Genomic DNA, 19780 nt, shown 5'->3' with positions numbered 1-19780 from the left:
ACAGATTTTATAAGAGTTTTTTCGTTTTATAAATAATCAGTGACTATTAGGTAACTGAACAATTTTTATTAGTCCTGGGTACCTTTATTAAGCAATAGTTTTGTAAAATGTGCAGGAATTTAAGAATTATTCTGTTTTTAATATGGGTTAACCTCGAATTTTCCTCCCTTTCGTTACCATAACTTTTTAACGATATTAAATCATACGAAGGTATAAATAGGTAAATTTATTTTATATTTCCTTACAAATGTAGTAAATTATCATAATTATTGATGTTTACCAGGAAATATTCACAAATTTGAAAGATCAGACATATATTTGATCCATTCCGTTACCTAATGGCAAAAACGTCTCACTATTTTCTCTACCACTTCAAAACTACGAAGTTTATAAGACGCATTGTTTTTATCCAAAAACCTGAACTAATTAATTATCTATTGCACATATAAAATAAGAACACTTCTTCATTTTCGATGAGATAAAAAATATATATATTGTGTTTTAAAACTGGACAGTAACGAAAAGGATGGTAACGAAATCATAAGGCTGCGGTTATAAAGGTCATTTATAAACAAGTTTATACATCTAGGTTGGCAAAGTGAACAGTCAGATTATATTATAAGGCTTGTGTTTAAATATATACCACAAGTAGCTATAATCCATAAATTATAAAGAGATACGTATAAGTAGTACGGGAAAGAAAGATGCAAAATAAAAAACTAAAACATTTACCAAAATTGTTTCATAATGAATAATATTGTGTTTACGCTTATAATCGATGATCGGCGTTTTGGTTGTCACTACTATTTCCTCCAGTAGAAATTTTTTGCAAAAATAGCAGTAACCCCATAAAAAATTAAACTGATGGAAACGTGCAAAAAGAATATTATTAAGTATGGTGTATCACAGTAAAACACATGGTTTTTAATTTCGTATTTAACTGGATCATTTTTAATCCTTTCCTTGTATTGTTTTTGTTTTTCAGCAGCTCTTAAAGGAGCCATTCCTATAACAAATTGTACTTCTTTAATTGAAATAAAACTTTTCCAGATATTTTCATCTCATTATTGAATGGATGAACATAACGTGTATGTAAAGTTAGGTACTCAGAAAGGTACTAAATAAAGTTAAAAAGTTTTTTTACAAAAATAATTTGAAATTGTGTAAATTTAAAAAATAAACTTAATACAATTGTAGTCGCGGCTTTATGTTTCCCTTTCGTTACTTTTTTATGTTCCCCTTATACGTGACTATAAATGTAGTAACGGAAAGTAAGTAACGAAACAAACACTCTGCAGTTTAAATACGATTAGGAACACATTTGACTTCTAAATACGAAGGTTTTCAAATGAAATCTTATTGTCATACCTTCATATTCTTGTAACGGAGAAGGGAGAAAGTTTCTGGACCACCACACAACACGCTACTCTCTCGCGATTTTAGTAGAAACTTGATCGTTTTGACAAACCGTACTGTATTGCTACAGGAAAAATGGTGTTGCTAGATCAAAATAAACGTGTGATTCGGCCAATAAAAATTCGCCGATGTGTAATATATATCTTGGTAACGGATAGGGGGATATTCCCCTTTTCTCGATTTCTTGGACACGTTAAATTATAGGTATTTCTACATTTTGTACTTTAAAGCACAAGGACAAGGTCCTATTTAGAAAATAAGGTTTTTGCACTACCCACTACAAATGTTGCGTGAGATCTTTTTTTTACTAGTTCAAACTGATGTTTGAAGTTTGACTTTTAGGTATGGACACGGTCAAATCGGGGATCTCCAAACACAAATTCTAAGAAAAACTAGTAAATTGAACATTAATTGATAATTGTATCGATATCATTAAAAACATAAATAGTTAATTTATCTAATAAATAATCTTAAACCAAATGGAATAGGATGAAAAAGTCACTGGACAGGTCAAAAAGCCAAGGTACAAAAAAAAAAATGCCCGCTTAGATTAAAGCGCAGAGTTACAATAATTCCTGACTTATTATTTGTTCGTAGCTTGTAGCGCTTAAAACGTCAAAGCCTATTTTCACTCACAAGTCAATTTATGACAATCAGCGTTATTGTTTTATTTCTGAAGTAGGAACTGTCATTAAAATTGGCAAAGCACTTTCTTGGTCGACCATACAAGAATGCAAACAATGCAAACCATTAATTTCACTCCTCATAAAACTTCCACACCAGGGGTTTTATAAAAATCGATTCTTAAGGAGTAAGCTACAATAAGCTCCAAAAAGATATTTAGTGTGTCTATTACGTCATGTAGATTACGTCCTGCGTTTGATGGACGGACGCGGCTAAACTAACCGATAGTCTTTTCCAACCTCGAAATCGCGGAATCATCGATAGTATCGATGGAGCTATACTTTCAAGAATTGAATTTAATTAATGGGCGGATGGACGGACGGACTGCAGAGGCTTTGTAATAAGGTCTCGCCGGTACAAAATATTAAAAATAAACACACATTGACACATTTAAATGAAAAAGAACAAAAGGCAGTTAATATTTTATCGTTCAAAAGGCTGATTCTTATTGCGTGAAATGGATTGATAAAATGTTCGCGTAACCTAAAACAGTTACACACCATTTTGTATCAAAAAGCCGTAAATTCTTAGAAAAAGTTTATTGACTTCGATAGGCTTGCGACTTTTTGCTCAAACATTTGTCACCAACATTGGAAATGAAGATGTATTGTATAAAGGAGCGACCACACCGCTGCTCAAAATACGGAGATGGTACGGAATCGCAGTGACGTGGCATAAGCGTCACGATTTCATCACATGCCCTCCACACCGCTGCTCAAAATAAACTGACGGTGCAGACTCGCAGTGACGTGCTGTAAACGTCAGGACTTTATCGCATGCTCTCAAAGTCTGCGATTCCGCACCGTACTTTGAGCAGCGGTGCGGAGGACATGCGATAAAAACGTGACACTTATGGCATATCACTACGATTCCGTACCGTCTCCGTATTTTGAGTAGCGATGGGGGCGCTCCTTTATGTTGGTGGGCTTGGCAAACGTTGGCACGTTCACCTTGGCAGTGACCTCCGTGGTAGTGACCGTAAGCTGTTACGTGCATCACGAATTGCAACCAGCTTGAGGAGCCATTAGCCTTACGTTAACTTAACGTTAGCAGCTAACATTTAAATATTTGGAAGAACACAAATATAAAAATACATATGAAACGGAAGTTAAAAACTAAAATAAAGTAAGGAAAATTAATACTTATTAAATACTTACTTTACATACCTAAAGTTTCCTAAATTAATGGAACTAGCTATTAATTAACATATTTTTTTAGAAATTAGATTCTGATTATTACCTACATTCTCATGCCAAGCGCAAAGTTCAAATAAAGAAAAAAGTTTCTAGTTATTGCTACTTACACATCCGGGACTTAAATATGACAAAATTAGTGCTATTACCTTAATGTTTCGACCACATTGCAGCGGCCGTGGTCACGAGTAAACTGTAATAACTAAATATGCAATATATAACAAAGCTTTTGTTAAAGAAATATGTTTAATATTCCCACAGGATCAGAATGTACACATGCAAAACCCCAAGAATCTTAACCACTACGTCTAGACATGAAATTTTGCACAGATGTTTTTCACCAAATATTAGAAGGCCACGATTTCAGAATTGCCACGGGAACTTAGTAAAATCCTGAAATTTTAATTCAGCTGCTAGACCTAACGGTACATGCGAGCCAAGGCGCGGGAAAGAGTATTACTTATAAAACTAGTTTCAGTGCAATGACAAATGCTCGAAGTTTTCCAAGACACTACTCAATCAACATATGTAAAAGAATCATACTCAGGGTATTTTATTTCTCCAAATATAATTTTGCAATAGGTATAGCATATATGATTGTTATAGTTTAACTATTATATGCTTATTGACATATAAATAGCGTGCATTTTAGCATACAACATAGGGTTACCTTAGAAAACCGTGAAAGTTTAAAGGGGTTGCATTAAAGTGACTCACTAACGTTTAAAGTCCGTGGCGCATCCCAAATGCCTACTCAGGTATGTTATGTATATACATGGTGTTCGCAGATACGTCAAAAAACATGGCCAGTGAAAAACCCAACCCAAGCGAGTATGCTCGCTGATGCTCGCCGTACGGCTCATCTCCATAATATAAAAAACAATCACGCCGCAAGCGCAGTCTGTGTCGCCTATTCGTCTTCAAACGCGCGCGTCGTCGCGAAAAAGTGTCGTGATATTTAAAATAGTTTAAAAAATACATGCTTGTGTTCAAGAGTGTTTGAGTTGGAGGTAAGGAGATTTTTTGATTTTATTTAATTTAATTATTTTGGTTTACTAAAATAAATTAGGATTTTCAGTAATTATGATTTAACAAATCATTGATTTTATAAATACGCACATATCTACTTACTGAAAAATGTAGGTATAAGTTTTTTATATTTCTCATCAATTATTAAGTATAAAACTATACTTACTGAAAAATCTAGGTATGTTTTTTATATTTTTCATCAATTATTATAAAACTATACTAATTTCGTAAAATCAAGGTCACAAATATGTACCAAAAAGTCTCAAAAATAAACATACGTATATATTACTGTGACAAAGTGATGTAAGTGTAAAGGTATAATATAGGTAGGTACAGTCGAGTTCATAAACTTCTGAGCAAACATTTGATCAAAAATATGTGAACACGACTCTATTGTTAACGGTGTAGAAGCGTGTTCAGATATTTTTGAACAAATGTTTCCTCAGAAGTTTACGAACTCGACTGTACGTATTTTTGTAACTTTGTGCGAATGTTATACCTATTGTTGACCTGGACTGCAAGAACTGTAAACGGAAAATTAACGTTTTGGTCATCATTGTTCAATTATTATTTTGAATGTTCGATATCAGAAATTGAACCCTTGATTCATACAAAAAAAAAATCGATTCAACCTTTTTATGCCTTCGATTAAGGACTGAAAAATTAACGCTATTATAGATTAAGTTTCTCAATGTTGTATTAATAGAAATATATCAAAAAATGTCGGTACCTAGTTAACACTATATCAATCCAAGTCATTAAAATTAAAACCATCCCCGTTCTATGACCTAATAAAATTGACACAAAATTTGTGAACATACAGGGCGTCCGGAGTAACGATGTAGGAACTTTAGTAGGTGATACACTGGTGTATTAGGAAGAGTTTGAACTTTAATAAATGTCTTAGCCAAATGTGTGATATTTTCTTTGTCTACATTTACCACCGGCACCTTTCCTTGTTAGGTATTTAAATAAAAAGTATCACACATTTGACTCAGACATTTAGGGTTCAAATCTTCCTAATACTCCAGTGTATCATATCCTCAAGTTACTACATCAACATTCCGGAACCAAATTTCACACCAAAATTTATACAATAACAATATCTGCATTGCATAATATCAAAAATAACGGGTCATTTTTCATACAACAATGCATCGGACAACGATCTGTAATTTTTGTTCATCACTATAGGAAAGCCTTGGATGACAAATAATGACTGACAGTATAGCTAATCACACAAAACTAGTCCATCAAAAGTATTTTTTTAAATTATTTGAGTGACACTTCCTTATTTGATTGATATGTGGTGGATTGGATATGGTGTATAATTGCCTTTGTCGTCATAATATGAATTTGGTTGAACTCTATTGTTGACAATGTTAGCTCTTTTGTAATATACTACTTGTTTCCTGCAACTTTTTCTGCAAAAAAATCGTTTATCGCTATTCCGTAGGGGCTACGCTATTTTCCATGATAAATGAATGATGTTTTTGCAGTTAAGTACAAATTAAGCAAATTATTCAGGTTATAAACTTCATGTGTGCCAACTTTCATCCACATTTGTCCAGCCGTTTTAGTGTGAACGAGTAGGTACCAAACATACTGACAGACAGACTAACTAACTAACTTTGTGACTAGGTCAATTGGTGTGAATTGTCCCGTGATATTTATTTATTTATTTATTTATTAACTAACAAATCGTTCTTATCCTAAACTTTGTTTCACAACTCAAAGCAATTCTAACATATTGCAACCAAAAATGAAACATTCGTCATTAAGCTGTTAGGATAAGTACATGAGTTAAACTAAAATAAAAACAATCGTTAAAATATATTAGTGCTACAGGCTCTTAATAGCCATGTAGTTTGCGGTAAAGTCCTTAATAAACGCATAAATTAGGTTGATGGGAGTCTAGATTAGTTATATATGTAATAAAATTTTATAAATGTAATCCAAGGTCTCAATCAAATAAGTAAAAACCAGAAAGTAGTATGTTTTTGTAATTAAATAGTTATACATCTCAAGATAATATTTTCGACTATATTTAGTTTTTTCTAGATCTGAAACTACATTTAAAACTTTTTAAGTAGGTCTCAGCAAGTGTTATTACATTTGTAAACACTTTCGGTGTTGGATTAGGTACCTATTGAGAACCGAGAGCGAGATTGACTAATTCAATGTCTCATTTTGTGTATTTGTTTATCTTTGTAAGTCCTCGTCCTCGTGTAGGTACTTCATAAAGTACAAATCAACTGTAAGTATAACTGCCGAATGTACTAGGTGAAGTACTAATTTTTCAATTAAAAAATAACTTTAAATTGATGTAATTTCCAAAATCACAAAACTTAGAATTCTCGGCTCGGTCTGTAGAACTATGTATGATAAAAAAAGTCAGGACTTAGGTTAAAACACTTTGTTTATCTAATTCCACGCATCCTTAAATTTCGTTTATATTTATTTTGCATGGTCATGGATAAATACTATTTTGACATAATTAACACATACGTATCTAGTTTTAGGCCTTCATGGCAAGTTATAACTGGTAGGTAAAAAAAAAACGAACGATACACATTTCCCGTAACGAGTTTATGGCTTTGTGGTTTAAAAATTGCAAGTAATGCGTGGTCTGGCCCTATACTACGAAGTGCAAAATTCGAACTTCGTTTCTTGCCGTCCCGCTCACGCTAATATTATTTAATACGACAGTGAGAGGGACGGTACAACACGAACTTCGATTTACGAACCCCGCTGAACATCCCAAGTTTTTCACTTGAATTATCCATTAAGATGCTATTACGCCTTTGACGCAGTGTACGACGTGATACAGTCAGCAACAAAAGCAGCGGATCACTTTTTTACTCTGTCAAATTAACACATTTGTCAATCTTGTATGCCGTTAACCACGTGGCTGTAAAACAACTGAGTACTAAAGTGTGTGCTACTTTTGATGCTGACCCTAAACTTTTTCTCAACCACAATTTAGAAATGTCGTAAAACGTTTAGATACAAGGGTAGAGGCTATCCTAATTAATACTTTACTTTTAGGAGGATATATAGGTCATTCACGATGACGCGTGCCGTGGTTCTTATTACAATGTCAGCATTAATGTCTAATTTTGTCAAAATCACGCGTCTTCGTGGATGGCACTAAGGTATATATTTATACCTAAATATGTATGTTTGTGTTAGAAAATGTATCTATTAGAGCAATTTTATTTATAATTAAAATTATACTGGATAATCAACATTTATAGTTTACCGATTAATTTAATGGCACAGTAAGGACGCAACCACCGTTAAGAAACGGTGATTTGATGCGCCAAGAATCGGTAAAATAAAGCAAGACCGTTACGTTCCCATAGAAAACGCACAGCCCATAGATTATGTGGTTTACAACTAGACATTTACATTTATGCAAATGTTGGACCCCGGCTCAGCAATGCTTGACAACAAAACTCGGCGAAATGGGATTGCCATTGATGTTTTGTTGTTTGTGTCAGTAGGGCGCTTCTGGTTGCCAACGCAAAAGTCACTAGAGAGAAAAATAGGAATACAGTAATAAACATTTGAAAATACTTTACAAATTTTCTTGGACAATATTCTGAAGTTTTTGTATGATATAGGGTTCTTTTTAATGCATAAACTTTTAACCTTTTTATCTTCGATCGGTTGTATCCCTGTTAGTATTAGGCTTGAAAATTTCGTTTACCAATTGAATTTTAGAAAACTGAGACTGAAAAAAGTCAGAATATTTTGAGGGTTTTGTCCCCAGCCCCTTTAAGGGGTTAAGTTAGCACAGGGTCCTTCCTTCTATTTAAGGTAAAAGTTCTATTAGCTTCGGAATACTTTCCATTTTCCCATAGATGTCTCGATAGATAGTTTACAGGATTAAAAGGGATGTTCAGTCTAACTTTCTTACATCATCAATCATTTGACATACTTTTTATGAGCTGACAAATCTCATAGCCTCTATATAGCAATAGAGGTCTGTGACTGCACTTATTTGCAAACTCAATAGAATAGACTAATCATTATTTATTAAACATCGAAGAACCACATTTTTCAGTTTTCTAATTAAAAATTCATACGTATTCATAAATTAAGTATTTTTTTAATATTAGAGTCACCTCTTGGAATTATTATTTTTTAGTGACAACTTATCAATAACAGAAGATTTTATTTGCAAACATTTAACCTGGTTCATCTGTTGTTTCAGTTACCATCTTACATCAGTTCGTGATCATGTTACGAGCAGCAGAGGTAAAGTTTCATGACTTTAATTGTGTAATTGTTGTAATCTTATTATGAAATGTGAAGCCAATCATTCCTTATTTAATTTTCATATAAACCTCTGAGGTGGTGAGCATTCACAATAAACTACAGTCTGTTCAGTGTAGGAATGGACAGAAGGAAAATAGGCTCTTTATAGTGCACGCTTTAGGAAGTCATTTAATAAATTGCATTTTTTTATTGTACCGACAGTCCAAACTTAATTCTAATTAAAATATCGAACACATCAATATTACTTTAATTTATTCATTGACTAGCTGTTGCCCGCGACTTCGTTCACGTTGAATTCGTTTACTATCCCGCGGGAACTATGCAATTTTCTGTACATTATTAATAGTTTTTAATCGCCAGTTTGGATCTAAATGTGACCTTTAATCATATACAAATAGTTAACTTTTCACAACTAAAGCACTACACCCAATTTCATGAAATTTGGAATAGAAAAAAAACTTGAACTTCATAGCAGGAACTACAAGTAGAATATTTTTAAACAGGGAAAGAGAGTGGATGAGTCCACGAAACACAGTTATTAAAATGTATAAATATAAATCGAATTAATATTATGTAGCAAGTTACGTATTAATATTGCGTTATTTTGTAATTAAATCTACTTACAAAATAAACAAAATTATGACTTCATCTTATTAGGTACTTCTTTTATTCATCATCATTATCATTATTATGACTTCACAAAAAATGTTTAGAAACCCTTCTTCTGTGACCTTCTAGAGTCCAATTTTATCTTGAATGGACTATAGCTCCGTCCTACGCCTTCACTCCCTTGTAAGGAAAAAAAAATATCAGCTTCCTATCCCGTGAGAAGTTCGAAAAACCCTATCTTAGTATAGATAATAGTACATAATTTATTTTCATCGGAAAAGTCGGATCTCAATCGGAATACGACGGCACCCGAAGTGCCGAGTGTGGATGTCGCTGACCATGGGGCTTTAAATTCAAGGTCCGATTCTACTCAAAAAACTAAGCTACTTTTGTTTTGTAATATTTTGAAAAAACTTTTAGATCATTTATATTAATCCTCAAATTTTACAGCCTTATTCATAAAAAATCCTTAATTGAGGTTTGATCGGTCTGATACTTAGCAGACTGATTACGCTTGTTAGGCGGTTGTCAAGAAGTATGATTCATAAACGCTTGCTAGCAGTCTGCTAGTTGTTGAGCTGCTGATAGACGGATTAGACGCGTTATGTTGGCCATCTTGACAAATCAAAGACAAAAAATGACATCATCGATAATTTAAAAAAAAATTGACATCAGTGACAGCAAATTGACAGGGAAAAAATAAAAAGCGAGATGTTTGTTTTCCCGCCATTTCCGATCCGCATGTTTATGTTGTACCTACCTAAGTGCAAAAAGCTGATATTATGTTAATCATCCTATTTTTTTTTCATATTTATTGTTAGTAAAGTAGCAGTAATAAATACCTAATTTAGAGGATTTTTAAATAAAAAATCCTGAAAATAAATTTTCCTGGATTTTTTAAAATCTTTGCGTAACCCACCCTTCACTAAAAATATCTTCGGTATGGTTTTTTGCTCTTGTCAAAGTCAGCTGTTCAAACTTGTGGCGGCCATTTTGTGACTTAGCAGGGAGATAAAGGAGGGTCTACGGTCCTCTAACTTTAGCTAGGTTGACCCAAGTGATAAATTATTTTTCTGATACTATGTTTATTGTAAAATAAAATACAACGGTTCCCGACGGTGGCTGAGAGACTACTAAAGCTCGCACCCGTGCTTTTCGTAAGGATAGATAGATAGACACATTGTAAACGGACATATGTATGTGTCCCTACACGTTACTCTTTTAGGTACCCTATACATAGATTAGATATGATGAAATGACTAATCGTCCAGTATTATATTCCTTGGTCAAAATGATCAAAGTGGCTTTGTTTCTTAATAAACCGAGACAAAGCTTATACCTATCACACCCATTAATTCTCTTGTATGTTAAAATGTTTATTCAATTTCTTAATTGTTCAAATTTATAAAAGTATAAGTAATGTTTTCGGTGTCCAAGTCAAAAGCAGCTTTGTTTGTTAATAAATCGATACAAAATCTAATTTAATTAATTACACGTATTAATTCTCTTGTTAATGCTAAATCTTTTGCTCGTTCAGTAGTTATTGCGCCTAAACTCTTGTATCCGTGACTAATAGTTTATTTATGATCGTTAACCATAACGACATTAGCTTTATCTTAGTTCTAGTTACTTCGTCCCACTGGGATATTTTCTATTGCGATAACGTGTGTACGTGCAAACGGCAAAATGCGTTATTTGCAGATTTGATACTGTTCATTGCGGCAATTGTTTTGTGTATTAACCATTGCACTCTTTTGCACTAAGTCCATTGCAAAAGCAATGGACTACAGCGGGGCTACTCCGAAATTCGAAGTTCGTGTCGGTCCGTCCCTCTGACACTTATACTATTTAATACGAAACTGAGAGGGACGGTACGATTCGAACTTCGATTTTAGAATTTCGGAGTAAGCCCTCTGAGGAGAGGGCGGTTGAAACGTTTCAGTGTTCCATTGAATTTGCGATAGACGGTTGGTACTGTCTAATAAAAATCAATGAGTGCACCATTAAGTTGCTCTTGGAAATAGGTAAGGTAAAGTCAAGGAAATCAAATCACTACCCAGGGTGAAACCTTTGTGCTACTAATGTCATATTGACATTCCATATATCTGCTAAAGAAATCATGACAAAAATGATTATGAAAAGGTTCCACCCTGGGACGTAAATTAATTTCCTTGACTATATGTAATACATACAATAATTAAACAACAACCATAATGCGTCCAGGAAGAACAATTTTAAAATTAAAATAGTTACATTTACTATGGGTCATTAAATCAAGGTGGCTGAACTATCATGACTAAAACGCAAATTTACATGAGTTAGATTAAAAAAAATAGCATACCGACTAATTATAATTATTGAACTAACGTCATTTTGCGCACAATAATTTTAATGCAGTGTAATAACTCAAATAATAGGCAGTTAAAGTTAACTATGTACTTATAATCATACTCTTGTAACTTTATATCCGAATATAAGTACCTAAACCTAACTAAACAAACATACCTAAACAGTATACTAATAATAAGTACAGAGTTATTCATTCATTTGTTACTAACTATTAAAAAAACCGGCCAAGTATAATACAAGGAGCAATGTGATTAATTAAGTACTGGTAACTTGAAAGTCTTTGTTTTATACTAGCTTTTAACCGCGGCTTCGTTTGCGTAAACCATTAGATCTGGCAGTCAAATTAAAATTCCAGGATTTTACTAAGTTTCATGGGAATTCCCGAAAATTACTTCGTGGTTTTCATTTACTTTGTGTGACAAACACCTGTGCAAAATTGTATGCCTCTTATATAATAGGTAGGTACTAGCTGTTGCTCGCGACTCCGTCCGCGTAGAATGGATATAAGCCCGCGGGAAGAACGCAATTTCCCTGGATAAAAACTATTCTATGTAAGGACATAGGATAGTTTTTATCTCGGAAAATTGCATAGGGGAAGGCCCCTGGACTCTCAAACTATCTGTATACCGAATTAAATCTAAATCGGTTCAGCAGTTTTGATTTATTTAGTTTAACAGGTTTAAAATTAAAACATTGCTAAACGTTGTTTATAAATTAGAACAAATCTACTTTTGAATGGAAACACGAGCTTACTGCCGACTGTTAATAACAGTTGAAAATCGGTCACAACTTTGCATAAAGAAATCGGAAAATCCAAATTAATACAGTACCTACAGACGTATTAAGTAGTAGTTATAAAATATTACCATATAGGTAGTTTTATGTTTTATCCTGCATTGATATAATCATGATTAATTGTGGATGCACGACAGAAACAACCTTTGTATCGTATAATCGGAATTAGTGCATGATATTGTGATTATAGCAGTTGTAGGAACTGCATTAATCAAATAGTGGAAGAAAAAACGATTGCAAAACAAATAATTCCAGCTCAATGACCAATTGTTAACGAATTATCTTTTTTTTCTGTTAATTAAAGGTAAATGCGCACGACTATGTATTGGTTCGTCGACTTTACGACATGACATCCATTTCCGTGCTAAGTTATGCTGTACGGTGAAACAAGAGTTAATGATACAGACTCAGGATACAGAGTAATCGAGTAGTAAAGAGCAGAGACGTCACAGCACCCATACTTCGTTTTTTCTAGCATTAGAAAGAAGGTTAGCGATCTTGACGCGTCTTTTTATTGAAAAACACTTTTGAAAAATAAGTCACAACAAATAGTAACAATTAGCAAGGCCAAAGGTATGATCTTTACATGCTTTTGGGTATCATAAGTAATAGAGTAAGTTATTCTTTTTTTAACCGACTTCAAAAAGGAGGAGGTTCTCTATTGGAGTGCTATGTTTTTTTTTGTATGTTTGTTACGCGACAACTCCGCCAATTGTGGGCCGAATTTCAAAATTATTTTTTAGTTCTAAAGGACATACTTTCGAGGGGGTCCCATTGACACCAAGTCAGAGTCAGAGTCTGATGATGGGATCTTAGAGAAATCGAGGGCAACCCTCGAATTTATAAAGCTCACCTATAGTGGTTTTGGCATTTTTAACATCAAGCCAAGTATTTACATTCAGAAAGTATCATTTGGTGAACTGGACCCTGATAAAGAAGAACGTAGGTACCGGTTGAATAAATCACTTATTAGAAGGGTTCTGGCTGTGGTTTTTATATTAAAAAATAAATAAAAACAAACTCGTCGTGCTACCGCGTGTATTATTGGAAGCCAAGAGAGAGTGTTGCCACATACAAAATAATTAAAATAAATCTTAGTGTTGTAATCCTTAAAATAGATTTCAACACCAGTACTCTGTTACAAAATGATATAACTATGCTGTGTTTGAGCTTAATGGAATCGTTGTGAGATGCACTTTGGCTACAAATCACTAAAAACTATGAAAAAAATTACAAAAAATGGAACCGACTTCAAAAACCTTGAAAAGATTTTTTTACTACTTTGAAGTCGGTGCCTAAGCACGAGCCAGCAGGAGTGACTGAAGCCCCAATATCTTGCAGGTGGTAGGACCTTGTGCAAGGTCCGCCTGGATTGCTACCACCATCTTGCTCGCTAATCCTGCCGTGAAGCAGCAGTGCTTGCACTGTTGTGTTTCGGCGTGGAGAGTAAGACAGCCGGTGAAATTACTGGCACTAGAGGTATCCCATCTTAGGCCTCTAGGTTGGCAACGCATCTGCAATACCCCTGGTGTTGCAGATGTTTATGGGCGGTGGTGATCTCTTACCATCAGGAGACCCACTTGCTCGTTTGCCATCCAGTCGAATAAAAAAAAAAAATCTATATAGTATGTAGGTGAGGTAGACGACTATAGTTCCACTTCTGCTGGCTCGTGCTGAGCTAGTGCTGAGGCACCGACTTCACAGTAGTAGAAAATTATTTTCAAGGTTTTGAAGTCGGTTTCATTTTGTTAATTTTTTAAAACGTTTTTCAATAAAAACGTTCAATTGTATTTTTTATGCGAGTACCTTTTTCTAAATGGAGGAACCGATTTCGATATTTTTTAGGCATCGACTTCAAATTGGTAGGCACTTTTAACAAGTTTTTCTTTAGTTTCACCTGTCCTATTGTCTGTCTGTCTGTAATTAAATCTTGCAAGTTAAATTCGACCAACTTCCATTGGTTGGCTGGATTGACTTGAACTTTGATACTTATGTAAATTGCGTGACAATACAATAATCTGGTAGTGACATCCTGGTAGTTCGGCCAGGATAGTCTCCGCAGGACGGAACTCTGCAACGGTTAATGGCATTGACTTGAAATTTGGTATGCAAATGTAGTTTGGATGACAATGCAAGTACAGTCAGCAAAAATAAACTTTTATTCAAAAATGAAATTTTTACCAAACATTTATAACAATGCTTATACACCGAATTACGTAAATCTCATAATGAAGCCAAAAGTTCTATCAAACAATCAAATCAAATTGGTCGACTGTATTTAATTAATGAACGGGTTGATTACTTCTAAATCCTTTCAAGAATTGTCTCAAAAACTGGCTTATAGACAGATGCTTTTACTCTGTAGAAGAATTTTTAAATCATGATATTGAGTAGTGACATAATTCTGTAAGCTAGTAAATTAGTGTAATTTAAAATTGACATTCTATTTTGTAAATTATATAATTATTGAGCCTTGACATTTAAATTTTATATTTATATTTTTACATATTTTGTTAATTTTATTAAATTGTATTTTACGTGTTGTTCTAGCAACAGAGCATGTGAAACCTGATGATATTTAAGACCTATTTTGTACACCATGTTTTTATGTAAAATAAAGTATTTGATTGATTGATTGGAATGGGAATGGATGGATTATGGACGCACACGCACATTTTTCTCTAATTCTGAATTATTATTTTGATGTTACTCGAACGTGTCCGTAAACCTAATCGTGCTTCACATTAGGCATGTTTTAATATTAAATAAATCCAGATAACTCGCGTATTAAATCGAGTTTAGCTCGACATGTTTCGGGTTAAGTCGTAGCCCTTCCTCTTCGAGCAACGCGACTCGGCGCGGTGTGTGCGCGTGTTGCAGCAGCCGCCGAGTCGCGTTACTTGAAGAGGAAGGGCTTAGCCCGAAACATGTCCAGCTAACTCGATTTAAGACGTGAGTTATCCGGATTTATTTCATTAAATATGAGTGAATTTCACGGTAGTTTCATGCTCAAAATTATATTTGTTTCCAGGCATGTTCCTGCCCAATTCAGGAGGTGGGCCCTTCAATGGCCGGCGCATGTGGTGTCCAGTTCATGCTGTTTATGGCGATCCTGGAATCATTCATCAACGGACGCTGCGACCTGGCCGACCCTTGCAACAGAGTCACCAGTGCCAATCCTGACAGTCTACTGGACAGTTACGACTTTATTGTGGCGGGGGGCGGTACTGCTGGGTCGGTTGTGGCAGCTAGGCTGTCGGAAAACCCTCAGTGGAAGGTAGGGATTCTGTACAACTTAGGATTTTACGTCAATTACAATTACCCGTGGTAAGTGCCCAATGGCGCTGGGTCAAGCTTTTGCTAGAGTTGTTACGGCGCCCCACCATTGGCTAGCTCGTGTGTCCCATTTCAACTTGCTAGGCTCCCTTGCTACAAGAGTGCCGTGACAAAATATAAAGAGCGCTATAAATTGAAAAAAGTCTAGGAACCCCTGAGTTAAGCTAGTATTTTCACAGCCTTAAATAAACGTCACTACTTTGAAAAAATCTCGTATCAAAACCATAGTCCACAGAAATGACTTTTAGAATAATGTTCATAAAGTTCGCTTAGAAAAATTGGCTATTTAAAGTTGCGAGCTTTTTTAAAAGTAGTGACAATATTCCTTCATAAGACGATCCTTGGTATAACGGAGGTACCTAGAGATCATCCAAAGATTCCCTAATTAGACTCGTCTCATTCTCTAATGGCTAGATCTACGGTGATTATCTACACAGAGCGACGGCCTCCCATTCACGGTGCCTGCCCATCCGTATCTAGTTAATGTGAAAATCCGTGCATTGTCTATTACTGTAAACTACTGACAAAACTGTGCATTGTTTGTTAATCAAAGCGTTAATAGAATTTCAATAAGTTCATCTGTGCAACACAAAACAAGAGCAATTTCAGTTATGTGCTTCTAGCAAATAATGGGATATTAGGAATCTAACCATTTGGTCTTCAAAAATCGAAACTATGAAGAAACCTGTTTAAATAATTCTATGATCTGAGTCCTAATTTTGTGAACCGCCATTGAAATTGAAATACTGATGGAATAGTAGAAAATTACAGCTCGAATGATTATTTTCACAAATAGTCGATAATTTATAATAGTGTTCAATGAAGGTTTTTCAACTGGCGAAATATTGCTAGACGACATTAGTATCATTAGATCTGTTTGAAATTTCCGTCACGCTTGTGATTGGTAAAATATCTATGTAAATGAGCCAATCGCAAGCAAGACTAAAACGTCAAACGGACCTCACGATATTAACGATATCTAGCGATATTTCTCCTGTCGAAAAATCCTCATTGGGTAGTTTCCTGGGTAAAAAACATTATTTACATATTTACTATTTAGTCCGTCAGTTACATTATCATTTTCTTGTTATTAATACTTATCAGAAAATATTGGACACGTATTTTTTTTAACAAGAATATCCTTACCTAATTTACAGTTTCCCAACACATTAGGGCAAGCTAGCTATGCACTACAATATTGAAAAACATTGATATAGAAATAACTGACAGGCTAGGCAATTAGATTTTACATTTAGCAGCATACACAATTTTACCTTTTGCAAATGGTAATTTTACAGGTGCAAAATCAGCCTCCAGGATATAAGTCAAAGCGCTGATCCACGTTACATAAATTGTCCCTTTCATAATGATGTAACTTTTAGTAGGTACTACTCGGATCTACATAGTTAAAACGTGGTAAAAACAATAAGGTTTTGCTAGAACAGAGAACCCACAACACATTAATGTGTGGTTATCACAATAATGACATCATCAACGTCTAGTGAATTAGTTCCAGAACTAGTTTTAAATTAACCTTTTATGTTTTCAATTTTTTATATTTTCGTATCTACAAAAACTAAAACCGCATGCTTCGTTACGTGTGACCGTTAGCAAAAAGTTGATGTAATTACTTATGATTTTAGGGTTTCGCCCACGACACAAAAACTTAATACCTACTTACACGTGGGTTTGCTTTTTGGTGCAAAACGTTCGATTTTCCCATTTAGTGTGATCGTTTTGTTACATAGTTACTATTTGTACGAGGTTTCCATGATTAATCTGGAATATTTCGGCAGATAATAATAAAAAAAAGTTTATTTTTCGAATAATAATAATAATAATATAGCATTTTTGTTCCGAACTGGTAGTTTTCTATTTTTGTGTATGTTGTTGATTATCATAAAATGTCCCTCAGTTCGGTGTGTCTTTTGACATAGGCCTCCTCCAACTGATTTCGAATAATAGAACCTTTAAATTATTAAGGACAATGGTTATTATGTGATGTTTATTCGTCTTGACGTCTAATGTAAAGAAAGTAGATCAACCGTATCATTCAACATAATTCTTGACTATTGCATTCTGCACTGAACGAACTAAGAAATAAGATAAAAAAACTTCGATAAAAAAAGACTGTGTATAGCTGTGTTTTCGTACTGCTTACTGTGTTGGTTGGTGTGCTATTAAGAGTTATTGTATTGTATAAACAGCCACAAGTAACAAAACTACACACGTAATATAATATTTTATTATTTTCTTTATACCTAACATCACATCATATCATAGCCTGCGGCTGCGGCTTTGCTTGTTGTTAATTGATATCATTATTTAAACGATCCTAATACGTGTACAATCAAACACAACCACCTAATGCTGACGTCATTCACGAGTAAGAAAACTTCTAAAGAAAAAAGCTTCAAATGAAGATTCATGGGTCTAGTGGGTTTTCCTCATAGCCATTGAACATCCATGTCATTATATCAATACCTAATGATTGTTATCCATCTATTGAAATTGTTGGGAAAACCTACGTATGCTGGCACAGACGGGCTTCTTACAAAAAACATGACAGCTGAACAGTGAGCCTCTTAAGTTTAATGTGCCTTGTTGTTCCTTCCGGGACTCTTATTCGCTGATCCAGCCTCTAAACAGCACTTTTGTATTTCGAGGCACAATATTATCAGGCCGCAAAAGGGTCCTACGCAAAGTTTGACATCTTTATAGTAAATATGACACACTTATATTATACAAAGCAGCACGCAAGCGTTGCGACATCAAATATACAGCACTAATAGAACTTAGAGTTCTACTGGAGATCCATAAAGGTGTCAAGAAAGATTATTTACTTATAAAAGTGATTAAAACCGTTATTATACAGCTAAAGCTGTACTAAGTTTTTATAAAATACTCCGTGTAAACTTAAAGCTTTAAAACAGAATATTTTGAAATCCACTTTAAAACCCTATGCATTTTTTGACACTTCAATCTAATGTTATCCTTCAAGCTGCATAGAGGCTGTATTTTGCATGTGATCACTTACTTACTAACAGCTATAAGTTATAAAATGGTATCACTTTATACTTGTTTCTGTATATAATGGTATATTAAACTACTTTCTAAAGCTTATTATTAATGCCTAACTGTACACTCCTTGTCAGTGTTATAGTTCAAATAACTTCTGTCAAATATGATTTTATAGAACTATATAATAAATGAATTCTGTAATACAGCTTTAATCTGTATTACTGATATGCTGTATAATTTATTTGCTGAAAACTGATGTACAGCCTATATAATAAAAATATTATATTATAAACGGCTATTAAAGGGTAAAAGCTGTGAATGGAATCCAGAAAGTGCGTAGTAAAACCACGGAATCTATAATACTCTCCAGATATCTTTTACGCTGTATAAATCTGTCGCCATTTTCGAACAAAATAACATAAAAGAAAAATATGACTTCTTACATTATTTTGAGTATTGCTGAAGTTATAGTTATGATTTTCAGATAAATAAATCATAAGTGATACCTGTTGTACAGTATTATTTAACACAATCTTATGATTCTAACTAAAACCATAAACTTACTTACTTGTTTTGGTAATATTCCTCGTGAATTCTTCTTCAGTATTTCGCGGCGCGTGAAAATTTTTCCACAAAACTATGCACTATTTCCCAGTAAAAATAAATCGGCACGTTGAATCTACAATTATCACTACCTAAAGTTCAACATTTATTCTTGACTTATAACTTCACAGGAAATTGGCGGCCCACCATTATCATAACTAAAAAGAATAAGCGGTTGTTTTCATAAATTTCACATTGTAATTCTCATAAAAAACCAATGAAGAACTATTATCTTTTTAAGAAACTTATAAGAGAATAACTATGGCCTATGGTTTTCTTCAACATCATACTACAGCTCTTCTACAGCTATAGTACAGCCTATTTTTTAGCTATACAGCAACTATACAGCTATAATAACGCATAAGGCTGTATAACAAGGGGCCCAATTTTTACTTATAGAGGTTGTATAAGCGCTTATACAGCCCTTGTACAGCCTCACTATATAGCCTGTGGAATACAAT

At 34.1% G+C, this 19780-nt stretch overlaps 1 protein-coding gene across 1 annotated transcript; it reads left to right on the top strand.

Annotated features, from left to right (window-relative positions):
- The first annotated feature begins 4108 nt into the window (after positions 1–4108).
- Positions 4109–17032, top strand: LOC141431494 (glucose dehydrogenase [FAD, quinone]-like). The gene is made up of 4 exons (XM_074092683.1): positions 4109–4303; positions 8542–8585; positions 15391–15636; positions 16994–17032. The coding sequence occupies exons 2-4, from the start codon at positions 8568–8570 to the stop codon at positions 17030–17032; spliced, it is 303 nt and encodes a 100-aa protein (XP_073948784.1). The 5' UTR covers positions 4109–4303; positions 8542–8567.
- The last annotated feature ends 2748 nt before the right edge of the window (positions 17033–19780 follow it).

Source organism: Choristoneura fumiferana, chromosome 9 (genome assembly GCF_025370935.1).
Source record: "Choristoneura fumiferana chromosome 9, NRCan_CFum_1, whole genome shotgun sequence".
Lineage (NCBI taxonomy): Eukaryota > Metazoa > Arthropoda > Insecta > Lepidoptera > Tortricidae > Choristoneura > Choristoneura fumiferana.
Note: the sequence above shows the minus strand (reverse complement) of the source record. Positions and strands in the feature narration are given on the sequence as shown.